At 53.1% G+C, this 17,031-nt stretch overlaps 1 protein-coding gene across 1 annotated transcript in view; it reads left to right on the top strand.

The window, feature by feature from the left end:
* The window catches only part of kifap3a (kinesin-associated protein 3a), a 21,162-nt gene extending 4,672 nt beyond the window's left edge, over nt 1-16,490 (top strand). Inside the window, exons 10-20 of the mRNA XM_047052051.1 lie at nt 1,450-1,612; nt 4,694-4,794; nt 6,951-7,059; nt 7,128-7,240; nt 7,624-7,789; nt 8,149-8,274; nt 8,598-8,696; nt 9,113-9,198; nt 11,506-11,689; nt 11,919-12,009; nt 15,585-16,490. Of these exons, the coding sequence (XP_046908007.1) occupies nt 1,450-1,612; nt 4,694-4,794; nt 6,951-7,059; nt 7,128-7,240; nt 7,624-7,789; nt 8,149-8,274; nt 8,598-8,696; nt 9,113-9,198; nt 11,506-11,689; nt 11,919-12,009; nt 15,585-15,705 (1,359 nt within the window). The 3' untranslated portion in view covers nt 15,706-16,490. The remainder of the gene's footprint in view (nt 1-1,449; nt 1,613-4,693; nt 4,795-6,950; nt 7,060-7,127; nt 7,241-7,623; nt 7,790-8,148; nt 8,275-8,597; nt 8,697-9,112; nt 9,199-11,505; nt 11,690-11,918; nt 12,010-15,584) is intronic.
* Nucleotides 16,491-17,031: the final 541 nt, after the last annotated feature.

Here is a 17,031-nt window from a genome sequence, read left to right as displayed (position 1 = left end):
TCCAGTCTCTCTCTCCAGTCTCTCTGTGCTCCAGTCTCTCTGTGCTCCAGTCTCTCTCTCCAGTCTCTCTCTCCAGTCTCCCCCCCAACACTCCCCCACCTGGATCCAATCTGGGCCCGTTTGTGTGCTTTTATCAAAGCCAGACTGAGTTAGGAACAATTTTTATCTCCTTGTTTCCCGTTTAGAGTATCTTTGACTCAGATTAAAGAACCCTTGGGGGGGGGGGGGGGGGGGGTTGGAGCCAACCAGACAAATGTCCCTACCCCCCCCCCCCCCCCCCCCCCCCAAAAAAAAAGACTAGTTTCAACACTCTATTTAGCCCACTATATCAGTTTACATTAGGCGAGAGATTTCCCTCTGGGTCTGTATGTTTGATTAGCTAAAAATAAGAGATTGTTTCTTGCCGATCTGTCATCTGATTCTATTCCACACACCACCACCATGTCTCGAACAGTCCCAATCCAGATATCAGTTGTTAGATACTCTGATTAGGGTGTTTGGATTGTGATATGCGTATATGCTGGGAAGGACCACGTTGTGGATGATTTGAGGTGGGTTTCAGTCTTAGGTCGGGGTGGTGGTTGGGTCTGTGATGGAAGTGGTGCACAGAAGCCGTGTTTAATTGGGATCAGGTTGTTGTAGGCTGGTTCCACGTCTGTGGCTGGGCCCGAGGGGAAGACCGCAGAGGGATATAGGATGTGTGAACGTGCTAGCCTTTACTGTGCTGTAGGGCAGAGGGATATAGGATGTGTGAACGTGCTAGCCTTTACTGTGCTGTAGGGCAGAGGGATATAGGATGTGTGAACGTGCTAGCCTTTACTGTGCTGTAGGGCAGAGGGATATAGGATGTGTGAACGTGCTAGCCTTTACCGTGCTGTAGGGCAGAGGGGTATAGGATGTGTGAACGTGCTAGCCTTTACTGTGCTGTAGGGCAGAGGGATATAGGATGTGTGAACGTGCTAGCCTTTACTGTGCATGGTTTGAAACGATGGTTTCTATGTTTTTTGCACGTAGGTTTGTCGGCCATGTCTGTACCGTATGTCATGTTCTGTACCGTAGCGTGGTGTGGGTCTCAAGGCTTGGACATGGGCTTTGATTTATCAGCTCAACACCTCCACCTACCTGTAAGCTGTCTGTACTTACTCTGACGAGAGCTGGAACTCAGGGGTTACTGTGGCCCGTGTGGTCTCTGCTTTGAAAGACAGGGAGACAAGTTACATTTACATTTAGTCATTTAGCAGACGCTCTTAACCAGAGCGACTTACAGTACCCCCCGAGACAAGTAGGGTGAAGTGCCTTGCCCAAGGACACAACGTCATTTGGCACGGCTGGAATCGAACCGGCAACCTTCTGAATAATAGCCCGATTCCCTAACCCCTCGGCCATCTGAGCGGCCCATACAAGTTAGCTTGTATGTGCTAGTATTGATGTGTGTGTGTGTGTTGCCAGGCGGACACCTGCGCCGTGGAGAAGCTGTCCAGGTTTGTTCCCAGCAAGCACGAGGAGCTCGAGTGCACCACCCTTCGTCTCCTCCTCAACCTCTCCTTCGACACCGGCCTCCGAGGCCAGATGGTCGAGGCCGGACTCATCCCCAAGCTGTCCGCGCTGCTCGGTACGTACTGTGGGGGTGTGTGCTGTCGGTGTGTGCTTGCTGCTTGTGTAACATGCAGATGTACGCATGTAACAGGCATGTAACAGGCATGTAACAGGCATGTAACAGGCATGTAACATACATTTCCAGCTGTATATATAAAACACTGGTCATGTTTTCGCTGCCTCTGGTTCGTTACGAAAAATGCGAAGCGAGAACATATGATCCCATCCCCTCCTCCAAGCTGCTTGTGAGACGCGGGCTGTCAGCTCTCACACTGCCCCAGTGTTCCTCAGACTCAGTGTGGCGTGCTGAGAGTGCAGGTGTGGCCTCTTCCAAAGCCCTGGACGCAGACTGGCTCTGGTGACCATTAGAGAAATGACTTCCTGAAAGCAGATCCAGCGTGTGATTGGTGCGTTAGCTCATCCAGGGGGTCATGTGGTTTGCTCGGGAGCGTCTGTGATGGGCCTTTTGAAGCGTCTCAAGGGAGAATCGGGTAACGTGCATAATTAATATAATATATTTGTTAGAATAACACTCCGGAGCCGCAGCACAAATGTTGTTTTTGTAGGAGTGGGCCGGATAGGTGGAGGGGTCTATGGAGATTTCGGAAGACGACTTTCAGTTTTTTCTTCCACTTTCAGGAACGAAAAGCACATACATGAGCGAACAAACCGACACTCTTGTTTTACACCTATCCAAGACACCCAAGTCCATTATCTTGGCTTAGGTGAAATATGATAAAAATGTGTAAGCTTTCATTTAGGTAGGCTATGTTCTTGCTCAGTCAAGGTGCTTACCCGGCTGGTCTGCTGCTCCTGGGAATGTTACTGTGAGAATGATTCGCCTTTTACTTTTTGAGAGCTCGATTTTCACCCATCCACATCCAAAGGTCAACCCCTGTCATAACAGCCTTGCTTGTGAGATGGACAAACAGAGCCAAGCTATGTTCCTGTATGTCCGGGGCGCCAACTAAATCTTCGTTGCTGTCCACCTGTGCAAATTCCTGATTCATGTTCCTCAAACTTAAGACATCCAGTGCTTCCTCGTCAATCCTGCTCAGAGGAGAGTGTCCTGCCCACGTCCCAGCGGAGGATTCGAGCTCTCTGGTCCGGGGAACGCCCCCTCTTATCCCCCTGCCGGGAGCTGGCAGCTGCCCAGAGCCCACGGGGGTCGCGACCCCGGGCAGATAAGATGAAAGGGAGGAGTGGGTCGGTTCCTTCTTATCTGCGCCTCCCTCCAGATCCCACCAAGCGATCGAGGGGGATTTAGGAGGTGACGGGAGAGGGCTGCCTTCACCTTGGCCTACGCACCACAGAGCTGTGACTGGAGCGCCCCTCCACAAACAGGCCACGTCTCCAGCCTACTGGGGCTACACAGCCTTCACACTGGAGCTCCCCTCCACAAACAGGCCACGTCTCCAGCCTACTGGGGCTACACAGCCTTCACACTGGAGCGCCCCTCCACAAACAGGCCACGTCTCCAGCCTACTGGGGCTACACAGCCTTCACACTGGAGCGCCCCTCCACAAACAGGCCACGTCTCCAGCCTACTGGGGCTACACAGCCTTCACACTGCCAGCCAGGCTGATGGATGGCACTACAGGCTAAAAAGGGATGGGATTCCCTTATCAGGTTTCATAAATCACATTCAGCATATACTGTACGTTAAGTACAGTTAATTCATTGTAAAGAGAGACTGGCGCTTGTTTTTTTTTGTTTTGTTTTTATGAGAGAGTGCTGTAACAAAACGATGACACTGTCGTCAAGCAGAGCCCCGGATTCTCCTAATGCGTGCGGGAGCAGTTTTTATGAAGGCTGGGTGGTTTTAAATCAGGCCAGGGTGTAATTGGAGTTTAGCTATCCCACTCACTGCCCCCAAACAGTCTAGTTCATTCTTAACAGCTCCCTTTGCCTCTTTTCGTGTGCTTCAGCACCGCTGGTGTTTTGAACATTTAACGGGGTCTCTCTCCTCGCCCATAAAAGATCCTCCCGTGTTCCTACCGGTGAAGCGAGAGGGTTCACCAGGTCAGGTGTGTGTGTGTGCCTGCATCTTTTTTTTGGCGTGCCAAGGTCACTTGCAACACACACTGTCTGTGTGTGTGTGTGTCTGTTGGAGTTTGTGGCGTGTGCGCACTCGGGAGGGGTGTGTGTGTGTGTGCGTACAACACACGCTTTTCTCAGGTAAAGTGTGTGTGTGTGTGTTACAAGGTATTGGTAGAGGGGGTTGGTTGGGAAGGGGGGGGGGGGGGAGTCTAATGAGAAACAGATGTGCCGGCCAATTGCGCTGCGGCGCTGGGAGGACCTGAGCGGCGAAGCTCTGACTTATTAAAGGCAGTAAAATTTAGGCTTCCTCCTGTTTTCCCAATTAAACCTGGAAGCCGTCTTTTTTCACCCCCCCTCCCCCCCCCCCCCCCTTGTTTCCAGGGGTGCAGTGTACACATCTGGATCCAATAGGCAGCGATAAGGCTGCCTTACATGGTCCCCCAGCCGGCCTGAGACCAGTCTGAGCTGGGCAGGCCCTGTGATCCGGCAGGGGGAAAGAGGAGCACCCAGTCAGGGTTCTGACTCGACAAAGGCCCCCTCCTCTCTTGGATGGTTCTAGTGGCAGGCCCCTGGTGCCCTCACCCTGGTCCCCTCACCCTGGTGCCCGTCCCCTCCACCCCTCCCTCCCCCAGTGCTGGCTACTTCTCCTGGCTCTGGTCAGGGTCAAACACATAAACACTCTGGGCTAGCTGACAGGCTAACACTCAATCACACTCTCTGTCTTAGTCCTCTGGGCTCCAGAAGACCACTCCGGTACTAAGAGGATGTGTTTGATTGCTTTGGAACAGAGTACAATCCCAACCCAAGTTATTTCACTGCATCAAACAGTTAGTGTGAATTATGTTCCAATAAACAGTTTGTGTGTGTTATATATATATATATATAATCAGGTTTTTTGTCTTTGTTTTTTTTTACTGTATTTGTGATAAACATTCCCCACATTCATCTTCCTCATCTTCCATTGGCAAGTCCACGGAGGAGAAAAAGCAAAGCTCCTCATTGATTCATCCCTCCATCCCTCCTTTCACGCTCTCCCGCTGCTGTGTTTGTGTTTCAGCTGACGAGGCCCAGAGGTCGCTGAGCATGGGCATCCTGTACCACATCAGCGTGGACGACAGATTCAAGTCCATGTTTGCCTACACAGACTGCATACCGCAGGTAAGGCTGGCTAATGTACGGCTGCCTGGAGCCACGCATGGCATTAGCATCGGCGGGCTAACAGCCCCGGAATTATGCATGAGAGGGAAGGGGGTGGGAGTGGTTGAACGCTACATCTGCACTTAAACCGCCGTGGGACAGCTGCTCAGTCTTTGTGCTGACAAGGATGACAGCCTTCTGTTTTTCCTCTCTCTCCTTCCACTCATTGAAGTGCCGGAGAGAGAGAGAGAGTCTTGCGTCATTCGGCGAACTCCTTAACTGAAAAAGCGACCTTTCCTCGAAGAAACCTATCCCCGTGTCTTTTGCGGATTTGGACTTTTAGCCGTCGCGAGGTGTGGAGGTGAACTGAGTTTAGCCTGGCCGAAGTCAGAGCCTGGTCGTGCAGTCCTCTCTCTCATCATCGGCGATTAGCCGGGCGTGTGTGGTGTTTGTTTGTATGAGATTAGGCGTAAATGCCGGCCAGATGCTGCAGACTGAACGCAGCTGTTTGTTCAGTGGCTTCGTGTCGCCAGTGGTCTTGCCCCGAGGCCTCAGTTGTGGGGAGAGGATGCTAGGTAGCAGCATGACCAGGAAGTGACCCCCGACCCTGGCCCCAGGCCCTGACTGTCGCCCTCCTCTTGGGACTGGCGCGTCCCACTTCTTCTGTACTTCCTCCGTCCCTCCCCCCTCTGTCTTCCCTCCCTCTCGGTCCTCCAGGTAGCGTGACATCACTTCCTCCTCAGCCCGGACGTTAGGCCAGGTCATCCTCCCTCCCTCCACCTCACCTACTTATCCCTCTTTCACATCCCTGCAGGTCGACCCCACCCCTTTCCCTCCTCCGTCCCCTCCTTCAGCAGGGTCAGGGGGGTCACCTGGTGTGGGAGGGGAAAGGCTGACCAAAGGTTCCAGAAGGGGGGCGGTGGGTTGTGAGGGGAGAGAGGGGGTGGTTGGAGTTGGGGTGAAGGGGTGTCAGCAGGGCCAGGTTAGGGCTCTCTCTGGTGGCTGGCTGGCCTGTGCTAAATACGCAGAGGCAGGTGCCACAGAGTCTAGACCAGGCTGATTTGGGGTCCGGGGCCCCTGGTATGTGATACCCGACGCGGGGGCCGACCGGGACCTGTGTGTGATTGCACACTGCTGACTCCTCACAGGGAGCGGAGGGAGGGAGGGGGGGGGGGGGGGGGAGGGACGCAGAGCAAGCCCTGCTTAAAGCCCTTCCTGTTTAATGTAAAATCAGCGCAGGAGAGACAGGAGACGTGGGGAGGGAGGGGGGCTGGGGGAGGGAGGGGGGGGGGGGCTGGGGGCGGGGGGGCCCGGGCTGGGGGAGGGGGGGCCTGGGCTGGGGGAAGGAGGGAGGGAGGTAGGGGGGCTGGGGGAGGGGTTAAAAACAGACCTTTCTCTCTCCTTCTCTTTCTCTCTCCTGTTTCCTGGTGCCTTTCCTCCTTAGACTCTAGGTGACCGACTCTCTGACATGATTGGATGAGACTGCAGGATGCTCTTCAGAAATGAGGCCTTCCATACTTGACAAATTGCCAACAGACACACATGCACAAGGAAGAATGCCTCCCTTTCTTTCATCTCTCTCTCTCTCTCTCTCTCTCTCTCTCTCTCTCTCTCTGTGTCTCTCTCTCTCTCTCTGTCTCTCTCTCTTTCTCTCTCTCTCTCTGTCTCTCTTTCTCTCTCTCTCGACCTTTAAGCTTACCTCAGCAAAGACCATCTCCTGACAGTGATTACCTAAACTTTTGTCACATCAATTCTCCATGGCAGTTATGTACAGTCGACCAGGGTCGTCAACATGTCAGTTATGTACAGTCGACCAGGGTCGTCAACATGGCAGTTATGTACAGTCGACCAGGGTCGTCAACATGTCAGTTATGTACAGTCGACCAGGGTCGTCAACATGGCAGTTATGTACAGTCGACCAGGGTCGTCAACATGTCAGTTATGTACAGTCGACCAGGGTCGTCAACATGGCAGTTATGTACAGTCGACCAGGGTCGTCACCGGGCGCAATGAGGATGTGCCTAACAGTCTGATTTCATCCAGTTAACACTCCCTGCAGTAGAGAGGAGGGCCTAGCGACAGCGACCTAGTGTTTTTAAGGACCTCTGATTGGATGGTTCTGCCAGCGGCGTACGGCTGTGTGGACTAATTCCGGCGTTTGATTGGTTGATTGACAGCTCATGAAGATGCTGTTTGAGGGAGCCGAGAGCCCGATGAACGCTGAGCTCATCTCTGTCTGCATCAACCTGGCCGCTAACAAGAGGAACACCCACGTCATCTGTGAAGGTACACACACACACACAACACACCCACACAAAACACAAACACTGCTAACTGTTGCTTGGCCCTCGTAGGTAACGGCCTGAAGATGCTGATGAAGCGAGCTCTGAAGATGAAGGACGTTCTGATGATGAAGATGATCAGGAACCTGTCTCAGCACGACGGAGCCACCAAGGGCCTGTTCATCGTGAGCGTGCTCACACGCTCGCACACACACCCTCTCACACACACTTGCAAACACACACCCTGTCACGCACACACACCCTCTCACACACACTTGCAAACACACACACCCTCTCGCACACACTTGCAAACACACACACCCTCTCACACACACTTGCAAACACACACACCCTGTCACATACACACACCCTGTCACACACACACGCACCCTCGCACACACACCCTCTCACACACACTTGCAAACACACACCCTGTCACATACACACACCCTCTCACAAACACCCTGACACACACACGCACCCTCGCACACACACCCTCTCACACACCTTGTCACACACCCTCTCTCTAGTGACATCCCCCTGTCCTGTCCTGTCCTGTCCTGCACAGGACTACGTGGGAGATCTGGCAGCCCAGATCAGCGAGGAGGAAGAGGAGGAGTTTGTGATCGAGTGTTTGGGGACGCTGGCTAACCTGACCATCCCTGACCTGGACTGGGAGCTGGTGCTCAAGGAGTATAACCTGGTGCCTTTCCTCAAGGAACGCCTCAAACCGGGTAGACACACACACACACACACACACTAACCTGGTGCCTTTCCTCAAGGAACGCCTCAAACCGGGTAGACACACACACACACACACTAACCTGGTGCCTTTCCTCAAGGAACGCCTCAAACCGGGTAGACACACACACACACACACACACTAACCTGGTGCCTTTCCTCAAGGAACGCCTCAAACCGGGTAGACACACACACACACACTTTCCAGCTTTCGATCGCCTTGCTTTGAACCACAAAAGGGAGTTCCCTGACTGTCCCTTCAACTTGTCAGTTGTATCTCTCTGACCCCCCCCAATCTTTTGACCTCCTGACCCCTGACCCCTGACCCCTGACCTCCCCTTCCCTCCCCCAGGTTCAGCAGAAGATGACCTCATCCTAGAGGTTGTGATCCTGATTGGGACGGTCTCCATGGACGACTCGTGTGCCGCCATGTTGGCTATGTCTGGCATCATCCCTGCTCTCATTGACCTGCTCACGGGTGAGGCCCGTTAGAGAGAGGTTCTTTCTAGAACCGACACTAGCCACAACCGATGATCTCCCCGCGTTGCTTGCACGACGAGGCGAATCTTGTTACAATTAAGCGATGGTGAATTTTGACGTTTTTCAGCTCGCGTGTGAAGGAGGTTGCCAAGTCTGACTTGTACAAACATTGTTTCATAAACACACACACACTCCGTTTCTCCCTCTCTTTCTCTTGTTCGTTATTTCCCTCCCTCCTTACCTCCCTCCCCTCCTTACCTCCCCCCTGCCTCCCTCCCCCCCCCTCCCCCCCCCTCCCTCCCCCCCTCCCTCCCTCCCCAGCCAAACAGGAGGATGATGAGTTTGTGTGCCAGATCATCTACGTGTTCTACCAGATGGTGTTCCACCAGGCCACCAGAGACGTCATCATCAAGGACGACCGTATCCTTCGGGGTCTCCCCCCTCCTCCAGCAGCATCGCTGCGTCCACCACCGCCAACCCCCCCCCCTGTGTTTCCACGGCAACCCCAAGCAAAGAGGGAAAGCAGAGCGACCTGCTCTCCAGACCGGGCCTGGGCCCAGATACCCAGATTAAACATCCACTGAGTGATGGGTGTGTGGGTGGATGTAGAGGAGGATTACACCTTAGAGAGAAGGAGATTACCTCCTATCTGTCTCTCTCTCTCTCCCCCCTCTCTCCCCTTCTCTCTCTCTCCCCCCTCTCTCTCCCCCCCTTCTCTCTCTCTCTCTCTCTCCCCCCCCTCTCTCTCTCTCTCTCTCCCCCTTTTCTCTCTCTCTCTCCACCTCGCTCTCCCTTCCTCTCTCTGTCTCTCGCCCGCTCCTTGACTCTGCTCCCAGAAGCCCCTAAATGCCTCATTGAGCTGATGCACGACAAGAACGCGGAGGTCCGCAAGGTCTGTGACAACACTCTGGACATCATCGCTGTGAGTACGCAGCAGTGCCGTCTGTTAGGACGCAGCAGTGCCGTCTGTGAGTACGCAGCAGTGCCGTCTGTTAGGACGCAGCAGTGCCGTCTGTGAGTACGCAGCAGTGCCGTCTGTTAGGACGCAGCAGTGCCGTCTGTGAGTACGCAGCAGTGCCGTCTGTTAGGACGCAGCAGTGCCGTCTGTGAGTACGCAGCAGTGCCGTCTGTTAGGACGCAGCAGTGCCGTCTGTTAGGACGCAGCAGTGCCGTCTGTTAGGACGCAGCAGTGCCATCTGTTAGGACGCAGCAGTGCCGTCTGTGAGGACGCAGCAGTGCCGTCTGTTAGGACGCAGCAGTGCCGTCTGTGAGTACGCAGCAGTGCCGTCTGTTAGGACGCCACACCAGGAACCTCACTCTAATGTCTGTATGAACATCCCATTACATGGATTCATTTAGCAGACGCTTTTATCCAAAGCCACTTCCAAGAGAGAGCTTTACAAAACTGTATAGGTCACTGATCATAACAACGAGATAGCCCCAAACATTGCAACCAGCCAAAACATGAAGCATACGTTGTGAACAACCAAGTAAGTGCCAAAGGGAAGAACCATAAGAGCATGTAGTTGAACAAGTTACAATTAAACAACATGAACCTCAAAAAGTGGCAAGAGTGTACCTGTAGGAAAGCAATCAACAGTCAAATATTTCACAGCGAGTACAATAATCCCACACAATCGACGTCTTATTAGCACAAACGGGCGTTCAGTTGTAAGATTTGGAGTGACTGGATTGGAATCCTTCTGCTTCCTGGGTCAGGACTTGATTGACAGCTATGGTCAAGTCCTGGGCTTGCTCCATTCTGTGGCAGGTCTGGGATCAGTGTAATTAGCTTAGATTACAGGCGGTGTGGCAGAGGGGGATGGGGGGGGGGGCGGGGGGAATTGGAGGAAAGGAGGAAGTGTTTCATAGAAATGATCAGTGAGAGCTATTAAGCTGTGGACCACATGAAAGAGGGTCGGCCGGCTCTGGTGACACTCAGGGTGGGACAGGCGAGGTGAGAGAGAAAGCAGAGCTCCAGAACACAGCACACACACACACACACACAACACACACACAAAGCACACACACACAACCTTTTGCTTGCAGACTACCTTAGCAGCACACGCCGTGTGACCGTGCGCTCTGAAATTACACCGCTTTGATCACTGGTCTCCACACAGACTAACACTAACCACACACACACACACACACACGCTCCTCAGATAGAGAAAGCTATAGAGGGCGTCCTAGGTGAATAGAAGGTTAATTCACCGGGATATTCTTAGACGCTGTTTCCGGAGGCGTATTGGAAGCACTCTGAACACTGTTCAATATCCTCTCTGCCCACCCCACCCCCACTCCCTGGACGCTGTCATGAGCTCAGTATTGATGATTGATTAGGCCTCATATCAACCCTGGACTGGTGAGCACTACAAGACAAGTAATTAACCATGTAGTAATTAAGCGGCTTAGCATGTGATAAATCTGCTCATTGACAAATAGTGTCAGTGCCACTTGTTGGGGCGGAGGTAGGTAGGCCCGTGCCGTGACAATGGGCCCGTTTGAGGCCTGGGCCTCGGGTGGCAGCCTGCGCCCAGGGGGCTGTGCTCTGCGTCTGGATGATTAATCTGCAAGGCTGGGGCTTGTGGAGCGGAGCGGCTCAAAGAGGGCCTTTATCTCCGCCGCCGTCCCCCCCCCCCCCCGAGAGAGGAAAACACACTCCGTGGTCGTCCCACTCGCCAAGCCACACACACACAGCCTGTACGACCAGGGTTTTACACTAGCGACGACGTTGTAGAGGATGCCTGCACACAGCGGTGCATTGTGGGACGCTCTCACCCTCCCTGCTGGGATGGACCAATAAGGTGGTCAGGACAGTGGCCGGCCAGCCCTGCCTGTGAGTGGTCACCCCACACTGGGCTCCCAGGGAACACAGCAGGCTCCTGTCGCTCTGCTGGGGGGACTGGGAGGGTCAAACAGAGGCACTTTAGGGGCCCGTCGCCGATTTAGCCCAGGTGTGTGCGTGTGGGCTCCTGTTTTCTTGTGTCTGTGATTCGATTTTTCATGAAGCGATGCCACGTTGAAGTGTTTTAGGACATATCAGTTGTGTACGAAAAGAAAAATTTGAGACTCGAAACGTGTTTTTGTCACTGTCTGTGGGAAAATATTCCATAAATCTTCCCCCCCACACCCTTCTCTCTCCCCCCCCCCCCCACACACACACCCCTCCCCCCCACACACCTCCCTCCCACGCACCCTCTCCCCCCCACGTCCCCCTCCCCTTCAGGAGTACGACGAGGAGTGGGGGAAGAAGATACAGATTGAGAAGTTCCACTTGCACAACTCCCAGTGGCTGAATATGGTGGAGAACCGTCAGATGGACGAGGGGGAACCCTTCATGTACGGAGAGGACGAAGAACCTTACCTGGGAAACGGAGACATGGAGGCACCCGATCTCTTCTACCAGGGAGGTGAGGAGGTGGGGAGGGAGGTGAGGAGGGAGGGAGGTGAGGAGGGAGGTGAGGAGGGGAGGGAGGTGAGGAGGGGAGGGGGGGGAGGTGAGGAGGGAGGTGAGGGAGGGGGGGGGAGGGATGTGAGGGAGGGGTGGGGGAGGGAGGGAGGTGAGGAGGGATGTGAGGATGTGAGGGAGGGAGGGATAGTGGTGTGCTGGTTTGTTGTTCATGCTGTGTCTCTGTCCAGATGGAATCATTTCCGGAGACGGATCCATGAGTCCAGACTTCTACAGAGACTACCAGAATGGAGACATGGGCCAGGACCAGTCTGGGTACAGGTCAGCATGTGTGTTTTGGGGGAGGGTTTTGGGTCTGTCTGGCAGGTTGTCTTTGTCCAAAAATACCAGTCAACCATCGGGGCTCCGGGGCTGTGTCTAAAGACAGAGACCTTGCAGACCTCGCAGACTTCCCACTCCCTGCTCGCCCTGTTATTCCCGCTTCATATTCGCTGATCTCTGATGTTATTGAACCAGGGCAGTGGCTGAGTCAACAGCCCTCCAGTATCCCACAAGGCATCGCTCCACCCTCAACAGCAATACTGAAGCTTTGAGTATAAACAGTCTCTCTGGCCAGCCCCCTCGTGACTCAGTCACACCAGGGACTCTTCAGAGTAACTCCACAGCCGACAAGCTAGCAGGCAGCCATTTGTGATATCGCGAGGACCAAATAATAACGTTTGATTTGATACGCCCGCTTGGACGACTTTTGAACCGTTTATCTTGATATGCCTCTCAAATGATGAATAGTCGGGGAAGCGGAGGGTTTATAGTGAGTAATTTGTCTTATTTATCATCAAGCATCTCGCGTGCGATAAAGCCTGTGCGCTCCAGGTTTTTTTTTTTCTTATATTTTTTTTTTTCAGGCCGTGTTTGTTTTGGCTGCCGTTGTGAGGCAGATTGTGCAGATAGGACGACTGTGCTGAATCCAAGCCACAGTTATTTCAGCTTTCATAAGTGGGGGGTGGGTGGAGGGGATGGAGGGTAGGGGGGTGGTCGAGAAGAAAACAGAAAACCAATGAAGGGAATAAGAGAGAAGGGAGGTGGGGGGGGGGAGTCACTCTTTTTTCACGGGTCTTTGTAACCGATACCTTTTAAATATACTGAGAGAGCTGGGGGAATTGGCGTCTGTGAGACTGTTTTAATTTGGCCAGTGTAGTCCGGAGTCATCCAGGTTAAGACAATAATCAAAGCCAGCTCCAGTGCTTATTTTAAACTGTGTGAAACATGGTGTGAATGGGACCTCTTAAATGGTTTTAATACAATCACTGTTATTTGTAGAAAATATCATAACGAGGCATTTCATACGAGCTATATAACGTTTCTGCAGTCCGGATCATTGGAAAGAGCAGATGAATCTCTGGGACATTCTTGCGACGGGAAAAATACCCAGAAGTCTTTGCGGCTGTGTGGGTTGGCGCCGGGTACCGTGAGTGTCGCACGCACCGAGCGGAACGATGGGTTCCTGCGTTCCTGAATTGGGCCACGACTGCGTCTGATTGGAGGGTTTGAGACCCTCTCTAGACACACGGACGAATGAATGAGGGCTTTGAGGGGCTGTCAGGCATGTGACGGGGGGGGGGGGACAGAAGAAAAACAGAACGGCACTGCAATCAGGTGAGAGGGAGGGAGGCTGGGAAGGAGGGAGGGTGGGAGGGTGAGAGGGAGGGGGGGAGGGAGGGTGGGAGGCTGGGAGGGAGGGTGAGAGGCTGGGAGGGAGGGTGAGAGGCTGGGAGGGAGGGTGAGAGGCTGGGAGAGAGGGAGGCTGGGAGGGAGGGAGGGTGAGAGGCTGGGAGGGAGGGTGAGAGGCTGGGAGGGAGGGAGGGAGGGAGGGGGGGGGGGGGGAGGGAGGGAGGGGGGGGGGGAGGGAGGCTGGGAGGGAGCGGGGGGAGGGAGGGTGAGAGGCTGGTTATTTAGCACTGGTGTCGTGTGTAGCTGTAACTGAAGAAGTGACAGAGGAGAGATCAAAGGTGTGTGGTGCTGGGGTTCCTGTAGAGGAGGCGGAGGAGGAGGGGCGGCTGAATGAGGAAGAGGACCTGATTCTTCTCCTGCTCAACACCCTCTCCATGGAATGTAGCCCACCCCCGGCGTCCACACCTCCTCACCCTCACCTCAGTCTGACTGGGGGCTTCCTGGGGCCACACTGGGAACACTGGGGCCCGTTGTCCCACAGCCCTTTCCTCCATCGAGTGACTCCAAACACACATACACACACCTATTTTCAATGAGGGGACTGGTCATTTACACGGCTGCTTTACAGCCCTGTGTGAGGGATGGTGTTTACAGGACAGGGTTTGGAGATCCACTGGTTCTCCTTGTCTTCAGACCACCTGGCCCCTGGCCCCTGGACAGCCCTCGTCTCCCACCCAGCAGAGAGGACCCTGGGAAAGAGGCCATCCTGGGGCAGGGCAGCCAGTACAGCAACATAGACTAGAAGGACACTAGGGAGGCATGCAGACTGGCAGGCACACATATAGCAGCAGACAGACAGACAGACAGACAGACAGACAGACAGACAGACAGGCAGACAGGCAGGCAGGCAGGCAGGCAGGCAGGCAGGCAGGCAGGCAGGCAGACAGGCAGGCAGGCAGGCAGGCAGACAGGCAGACAGGCAGGCAGACAGGCAGACAGGCAGGCAGGCAGGCAGGCAGGCAGGCAGGCAGGCAGGCAGGCAGGCAGGCAGGCAGGCAGGCAGGCAAAGTGACTCAGAGCTCCAGTGTTTTCTCCAGCCTCCTTTAGCTCTGCCCAGAAATCCCCCCTGACAGCCGTAGCGTGCGGAGAGGAAAAATACATATTTCTACCCGGAGCGAGGCGGGGCATGGTCAGAGGGGGAGGGAGGGGAGGGAGGCTGGTGCGTAACTGATCGCTGGAAGTGATTTGGCTAAAAACAACACGTCATTATGGGCGCTTGCAGGGGCAAAGCAAACAGCTCGTATTTTAGAGTGCTGGAGAAGGACGTCTGGCCTGACTGGGCCCAGTGAGAGAGCGAGGGAGGGAGGGAGAGAGGGAGAGAGGGAGGGAGGCAGGGAGGGAGGGAGAGAGAGCCAGGGAGAGAGGGAGAGAGGGAGGGAGGCAGGGAGGGAGGGAGGTGAAGATAGATAGGGGACAGAGAGGGGGATAAAGAGGGGGAAGATGTTGTCGTTGATGTCTGGGCGGTGTATCTGTCACGCAGCCCGGTGACAGAGAGGTGGTCGGCCGTGTCGCCCTCTCAGAGGAGCTGCCAGCTGGTACCGGGGAGGAGTGTGAAATCAAACCTCTTCCCCCCCCCCCCACCCCCCCCACCCCCATTCCTCTGTATCCACATCCCCATGGTAACCGATTTGTATGCTTGTGGCTTGGGGGCTCTTCATCATTTACCCCAGCAGGGGGTTGCCGGGGCGACCCCCCCCCCTCTCCACACCTGCAATGCTGGAGCCCTCACCCAATCCCACGCTGTTTTGACGGCTCTTTGTTTTATTGATTGGCTGCCCCTGATGTTTATCCCCCCGGCAACAAGTTACCCTGTAATCCAGCTTCATTGTCGATGTCAGAAGTGTGCGTCACAGCAGATTAATATGACATTCACTAATTACTGGCCTGTGTGCGCTGCGCTTCACGTTGCATCCTGGAAGAGGTCTCGTCTGGGGTATTTCAAGGGAGGGCCTTTTCTCACCACACGCTGTCTCAGAGCGCCACCTGGTGGACCAGACCCAAAAGATCAGGAGAGAGAGACAGAGAGTGTCAGTGTGTTAGAGAGCGATTGTGATTGTGTCTTTTGTTCTGTCAAAAGAAAGAGCAACTTCTCTCATGCTGTTCCAGTAACATAGACGTGTGTGTGTGCGACGTGTGTGTGTTTGGGTGTGTGTGTGTGTGTGCAGTTCCATCCCAGAGAGGTTCTCCCAGATTTCAGGGAACTCAGGAGGACGCCCCGCCACGGCCTACGGCTTCCGCCCCGACGACGCCTTCTTCTACGACTACTCCGGCACGGTCACCCGGTAAAACCGGTAACCTCCCGGTAACACACACACACACCCATCACTCTGAAGACGTCCCCTGTATACTGTACCTACACCGTGTGTGTGTCGTCACAAAGGAATATCAACACTACTTGTATGTTGGACTGTTCATAGGGTTAGAGGCTAGTGATATCTCTCTACATCTCCATGTTCTCACTGTCTTATTGAAACGAGCACAGAATTAAACTGTGAGACAACAAAGTGATGTTTTTGCTGCGTTTGTGGAGAACGTCCTCAACATCTCATCCTTTCGGAGGCTAGTTGCACTCATTCATTGCACAAATGTGATTGTTTGAAATAGCTTTGATCAGAAAACGCTGTGTTAATCGATGTCTTAATGGTGATTGCGTATGTTATGCAGGTGTACAGGCAATCCTGCTTTCAGGTGAATATGTTCCATCATCTGATGTGATTTAGGAAGACCAGGGTTCAGGGTTAACTCTGTTTTTCTAGAATGACATTCAAGAATGTTTCTTTTTTCCAGCATCAGTCTACACTACATCTCTATGCTAACATCCAGTACATCTGTACTCTGATATACAGTAAATATATCTACTTATATTGTTCATCTGTTTACACTGATATAATGAACCGGTTCATTTGTCTATGCTAACATATAGTACTGTAGGCTGCATCTGTCTTTACTGAATATACAATGCAATTCTCTCTCTAACATACAGCACATTTGTCTGTACTTATACAAGACATGACTCTGTACTGTACTATGTGTGTGGAGACTACCACTGAAGGTATATATGTTACACAGTATTCATTCTTAACTATGTTGGTTCAGTAGTTGCATGTATCCTATCTTCTTTGCCTTCACACACACACACACACACACACACACACACACACACACACACACAGTCAACACTGGAATTAAATTGTGTGTTAAGTCAGGCACTCATTTGTATCTGGACTTTGTTTTTGAATGTAATATGATTCCACTATATTGGCAGCATCAAACAAGCTCCTTGCCTTTGTTACTGTTTTCAGGTAAAACATTCGAGCTATTCGACTTAATTTATGTTTTATAAGTTCTTAACAGTAATGTGTCATGTTATTTTGATGTCTATTCATTGTGCCTGGGCCTCATCTGATAATACAAGGCTGTAAAGCTTTTTTTCTGTGGTGCAATATTAGAAATAAAATGATTTAAAAGAGTACCTGTGGGACTGACTGGTTGTATTTGGTGTGTTGGGGACAGGACGGTAAGTTACAAGCAGGGCTGTAGTGGTCAAATTAGGAGGTGGGTAAACTATTAATTAGATTATTTATATGTTTTATTATTTAGATGTAAAATATG

This window comes from Hypomesus transpacificus, unplaced genomic scaffold (assembly GCF_021917145.1).
Source record: "Hypomesus transpacificus isolate Combined female unplaced genomic scaffold, fHypTra1 scaffold_195, whole genome shotgun sequence".
NCBI lineage: Eukaryota > Metazoa > Chordata > Actinopteri > Osmeriformes > Osmeridae > Hypomesus > Hypomesus transpacificus.
The sequence above is the reverse complement of the archived record's forward strand: the minus strand, read 5'-3'. Positions and strand labels throughout refer to the sequence as shown.